At 38.2% G+C, this 6,000-nt stretch overlaps 1 protein-coding gene across 1 annotated transcript in view; it reads right to left on the bottom strand.

The window, feature by feature from the left end:
- Positions 1-303: 303 nt before the first annotated feature.
- Positions 304-6,000, bottom strand: part of DPH6 (diphthamine biosynthesis 6) — a 206,830-nt gene continuing 201,133 nt past the window's right edge. Inside the window, exon 14 of the mRNA XM_009886923.1 lies at positions 304-624. Within this exon, the coding sequence (XP_009885225.1) occupies positions 509-624 (116 nt within the window). The 3' untranslated portion in view covers positions 304-508. The remainder of the gene's footprint in view (positions 625-6,000) is intronic.

The following is a 6,000-nucleotide window of genomic DNA, read 5'->3' as shown; positions in this document are numbered from 1 at the left end:
CCATCTGAATAGTTCTTCCCCCGTGCAACATAAGGGTTGAAATCTGGCCACAAATAAAGTCTCCATGAGTTGGCCTGAAGTCAGTAAATTCAACGTAGAATTGAAAGGAATCAAGTCTTTAAAACTGTACTGGACCGTTCTGATCTCTCCCCCATCCAAAATATCTGAAGTTATAATCAGTTTATTGTAACCAGGCCTAAATATACAATGCAAAGGAACTGATGTGATCAGAGCAACTGACATCTCCCAAGAGCCACCTGCTATTACCAGAATATAGCTAAAAATAAGTGAGAAAAAAGCACAATATTTTGAAAAGAAACCTTTATTGTTCATACAAAGCTGACTCTGTCACACATCATGAGGCATCATTAAGAAGCGAAATATGACTTTGCTTAAATCAAACAACATTGCTTAATGAAAGTATCCAACACAGTTCTGATCAGTTCCTTTCTTTGTTGTTTCCTGGATGAAATGTGTGTTTTGATATCAACTCATCTCTTATAAACTGCTAGCTTAGCCAGCATGTTATATGAATAACTTCCTTGCCAGGTAAATCCACCACAGGTACTAAAATCAGAGCTGGGCTCTTCTTGCCCAGATATTTTTCCAGGCATTCTTGCAGTCCTAAAATAGAAACAAAACAATTAATAAATCCTCTTTGCCTCATTGTCCCATTGCTCAGTGTCCCATTTCTTAAAAATGACTTCATAATACATTTTTGAAAATTATTGCAGAGTAGCAATTAACAAACGGAAGTGAAATGCAACTCTTGAGTTTTCACTTTATATAGAAGGAAGAATCACCATCTCCCACCTCCTCGTCAACTAATTTGAGATTAACTTTACACGTTGCCTAAGGCCATAATTCAGCAAAACAGTTAAAAGCATGTTTCTCAACCTTGAGGGAGTGAGTGGTCTGATGATTACAGATATAGCAAGCTGAAACTAAGTGCAGGTAGTAAAAATAACTAAAGGCCAGTTGAAATTCACTTCTTTGTAATTTTTGATATTTGGATGATCAGCACGTAGTTGCCTATAAATGAAATTCTGCTCTCAAGTCCCACTGTGGTGCATCAATCTACTAAAAGTTAAAGTGGGCCATTTTAAAAAACATTATGAACATGATTTCCATTTGAAATCAATGGAAGCATGCCACGTTGAAGATATAATGGAGGAAGTCCAGGGATGGCAACATATATGACTGCATATCTAGTATTACAGAGAGATTCAAACTAATACAAATACAGAATCTAGCTACGAAGAGCTGTAAAGGGACTGGTATGTGACACAAGTTTGTAAATTTGAAGTCCGTTATGGGAACAGAATTGTTAATGGAGAAGATCTAATTAGGAGAATGTGGGCAAAAACTAAAGAATGGAAGATTTAAACTCACTGCTGAATATCTGTAATACATAGGCCGAGTTCCTTTTAAAACACAACATGAAGAAGTCCTTTGACCTTTGAGGTGACTGTTGATCTTTGGCTCACCCCTGTCTGTTTTCACCTCTAACGTCAATGATGTTAATACAAAAGAAAGTCAGCAGACTTTCAGAAGACCGGTACTGTCTTTGCAATATTTCATAGGTGGCATTGCCGTTATTACATTAATTTATGCTACTGCTGCCAGGTAACAAGAGAGAAGAGTTTTGGCTTCAGTGAATACAATTGCAAAATTCCTGTTTTATCCTGGATGAGGTAACGCTTTGACTGAACTGCCTATTCACAGTTTCACAGGCAGTGATGCCAAAAAAAAGAAAGCTCTGCCAGTCTTCAAGTTCTGCCCTCTTTACACCCTCTCTAGCCAAGATTGCTTAGTGTTATAAAGAATTGCCATAATGACAGAAGCTGCAGACAGAAATAACTTACTGAAACCAAAACCCATGCAGGCCATACCTTACCATTAGGAAACTGTCTTCTGTAGGGTCATTTGGAGGGTTTTTGGTAATCTTTAAGGGTTCTGAGTGGCTGGATTTCTACCTTAATTATAGAAGTTAGTCTTAGAAGTGAAAACAAATGAAGGACAGAGGGTTACAGTGAGTGTGTTTACTGGAGCTTTAACAGGAGCTATATATGATTGACACCGGTCTTAAAGATATTTAATCTGCCCTGATACAGAATGTTTATTGAAGTACAAACAAAAGCAGCTGATTAGCAAGCAGTGAACAAGTAGCGTGTATTGTGCATGTTTTAATTTAATTTCCTGTGACCATCAGAATTATTTATTATTACTATATGAAATTTGCCAAAAGCAGGCAAGCCTCATCCTGTAAAGTGGATCCCCGCTCCTCCCAACTGATCAGTATAAGTTAAGGGCACAGGTTCCATATGGAGCTTCTTTCTGCACTGCTATGCATTCTTCTACTCACACAGGTACAGCGGAGGGATATGGACATACCCAAAACTTAAAATGAACAAAAATAATTCTAAGTTTTTCCTTCTCTCACCAAAAATTCTGGCATTACAATCTATTTCTGCCATTCCTCTGTAAGGACAGCATACTGAGATCAATAGTTTGATGATCTCTCATGCTGACTGAGCATCCCTTCCATATAACATGGCACCATCTAACACCGTAAGCTATTTTTTTTAAAGGTGCTTTCCACACTAAGTAGATAAAACAATGTCCTGGGAGCCCCTAAAGGGTCATTCCAAAAGATTAGGAAGATGATTTTTACATCTGCGCTGTCATTGGCTTCAGCAGGGTGGAGACAGTATGAGGTGATGCCACAGAATCCACTTATGTTTCCAAAATCAGGTCCCCATTATTGCTGCCGTTATTGCTTCACTGGCTATGTGCAGGGGAGGAGTAATCTAATAGCTCATATTGAAAAGGAAAATGGTAACAAAAAGGAAGATCACATTTAGCCCAGTACATAAAAAATCACTTTCATATTACAACTACTATCTCTCCTTCACTTTTTAACCAAAAGATATTGTTACATTGCTTAGAGCAGGTTTTTAAATCCCTGAGCTAATAAAGCTCCATTGCTTCAGCTGCGGAGATCTGACATGCAGAGTGTACTTTGAAAAGATGCGTCGCAGGGGATCAGGTTCCTAACAGACTAAGAGTTCTGGTCCCAAAAGATGTGCCCCTGGTGTGCAGAACACTTAACCCTTCGACCAGTACCAACATGACTATTCACAAATTATTGATGTCCCTAAATCCCTGGCAGATTGCAGACAGTTCTTGTCTCCCTTGAAGCCAAAGCATATGGTCACTAATGAGATGGATTAAAAAATACATATACACATTCAAGGCTTTGCCACATGAATGTAAAGCCACAGAAACGGTAGAAGGTGATTGAACTGGACTGAACACTGTTAAATACATGATTAGCCTCTTGTTATGGATCATTTCCATTGATCTATATACAGTTTCACAGCATAGTTTAATTAAAGCTGTCTGGAACAAGCTTCTGCCTTAAATGATCCGGCAGAGCAATGAAAAGGTGAAACATGAGGAACTGGAGACCCTCCCTCCCTTTTTTAAACATCCAGCTGACTGTCTCTGTGGTTTACAACCATAGCAAGGAAGGAAAATGTGCTTTTTTAAAAAATTATCTAGTTTTACTGCTGTTTATGAGGCTTATGTGCCAGAGAAATCAGTTCAGGATTTTTCCTACATTTTTACTTAAGATAATATAAAATGACATAGCAAAATATAAGATTTTAAAACAGACTCTGTACAATAGGCTTGCTTCATTTTAGTTAATACCTTCTTGTCCAAAATAAGCCCAGTAAACAAAAATATACTGTTGGAATATAAAAGCGAGTCACTTTGCAAAGTATGATTTTGTGCTGATTTTTGTTGCAGCTGTGAAGATTTTAAATGACAATAATGTCGACATTTTGCACATCTAATATGTGGCTTTCCATATGGTACCTTATAGTTTTCTTTGCTATTCTTGATGGCATTATTTCACGTTGGTCATGTTGGTCATTGCCCTGTTAAGGGACAGGACCGTGTTTTCAAAATTGCTCTGCCCACAGCAAAAATGGAGGCAAAATCTTGTAAATAACTATGTTTCCATTTTGAAAACATATCAGCTAGGTCTTCAAAAATACTAAGAGCCTACCAGTTCCAGGAAAAACTGGCCAAAGATATGTTACTCAACACTTTTATAAATTTCTTCCAAAATCATAAAATTTGAAGTCAGTCTTGATTTTTCTTTTTCAAGTGGAAAACATTCATATACATAAAAAGGGGGAAATCAACAATAACTAAACTTAGGAGGACAGAAATGGAACTTGCTTTGGAAGTCAACCCCTCCTCATTATTTATCCTGGTTATTACACTAATCTCCCTTGGTCCTTCTGGTTTTGAGTGAGCTACAGTCTGACTTTGGCTAGTTACTTATAGGATCAAGATAGTGATGATTTGCATACTTCTAATGATGATCAGGGTGTAATTGAGTTTTGTTAAGAACTGGTAAAAAAGGGAGTTCCCTGGCACTTTTTTGCAGACCAGAATAGGCACAGCTCTAAAGATGATATAAGCTCCTTCATGCAATACTGATGACGCATGTCAATCACTCTGGCCTGGGATATTTATCTGAATACGAGTTAAGCTGCTGCATTGAATTGCAAGGGAAGTTGTTGCCATGATACATGAGACAAATGACCAATACGGATTTTGATAAGGCTGTGAAACTGCTTTAAACCTGTGATTACCTATGCCAGTCTTTGAAACTATGACAATAAAAGAATTTGTGTTCTTTGCTACATAACTTTCAAAATCTAATCTATGTTGTGAAGATTTCTTAAGCTGTATCTTGATTTCTCTCCCTTCTTTCAAAGTCAACAATTGACAAACGAGCTTTTCTGTTGCATGGTAAATACATAATAACATCTGTTTAAAAAAAATTAAAAAGCAACTGGCAGAATTTAGACTTCAAAAAAACCCCAAATTTACCAATTCAGGCCTATTTGTAAAGTATACATACTCCAAAACAAAAAAAAAAAAAAAAGAGGAAATTACAGAGGGAGCTGAAGTTGCATTTGGAACTCAGGTCTCTACAAACACATGCCTGGTGAGATGCCAAAACAGCCACTCAGATCTGCACAAGTCTGTATTCGCGAAAAATTCTTTCACAGAAACGTATCTTCAAGTATTCATCATGTCATTTCAGTTTGTCTTGCATTTATGGACCCATCTATACTGAAGGGCTTCTTGCTTCTTGCACCAAACCAGTTTTAGTTGTAACAATGAAAATATCTTTTTAAAGTAATCATATAACAGATGAAAATACAGCCTGAACTGGAAGCACTAAAGCCAATGTTAGACATCCTCTTTCAGCTTGTCCCTAATACCAAAGAACCATTTCAGATGATTGCAACCTCTTCTGTGAAGGATATGTTTATTAGGATCCAGACTGATGGGACTCTGCCATTTTGGTCATAAAATACTGTGAGTTGTAGGCACAGATACATACAAAACGGGGTAACATTTCACCCAGCAGACCATTCAACAAATGAAATCATAGAATCATAGAATAGCTTAGGTTGGAAGGGACCTTTAAAGGTCATCTAGTCCATCTTCCTCTGCAGTGAGCAGGGACATCTTCAAATAGATCACGTTGCTCAGAGCCCTGTCCAATCTGACCTTCAATGTTTCCAGGGATGGGGCATCTACCCCCTCTGTGGGCAATCTGGTCCAGTTTCCCCGCCCTCATCATAAAAAATTTCTTCCTTATATCGAGTCTGAATCTACCCTCTTTCACTTTAAAACCATTACCCCTCATCCTATCACTACACTCCCTGATAAGGAGTCCCTCCCCATCTTTCCTGTAGGCTACCTTTAAGTAACTGGCAGTCTGCTATAAGGTCTCCCCGGAGCCTTCTCTTCTCCAGGCTGAACAATGCCAACTGTCTCAGCCTCTCCTCACAGGAGAGGTACTCCAGCCCTTGGATCATCCTTGTAGCCTTCCTCTGGACCCGCTCCAGCAGGTCCATGTCTTTTTTGTACTGAGACAAAAATCCACTATCAGGGCAAGGTTATAGT

This window comes from Charadrius vociferus, unplaced genomic scaffold, assembly GCF_000708025.1.
Source record: "Charadrius vociferus isolate BGI_N301 unplaced genomic scaffold, ASM70802v2 scaffold14, whole genome shotgun sequence".
NCBI classification, from domain to species: domain Eukaryota; kingdom Metazoa; phylum Chordata; class Aves; order Charadriiformes; family Charadriidae; genus Charadrius; species Charadrius vociferus.
The sequence above is the reverse complement of the archived record's forward strand: the minus strand, read 5'-3'. Positions and strand labels throughout refer to the sequence as shown.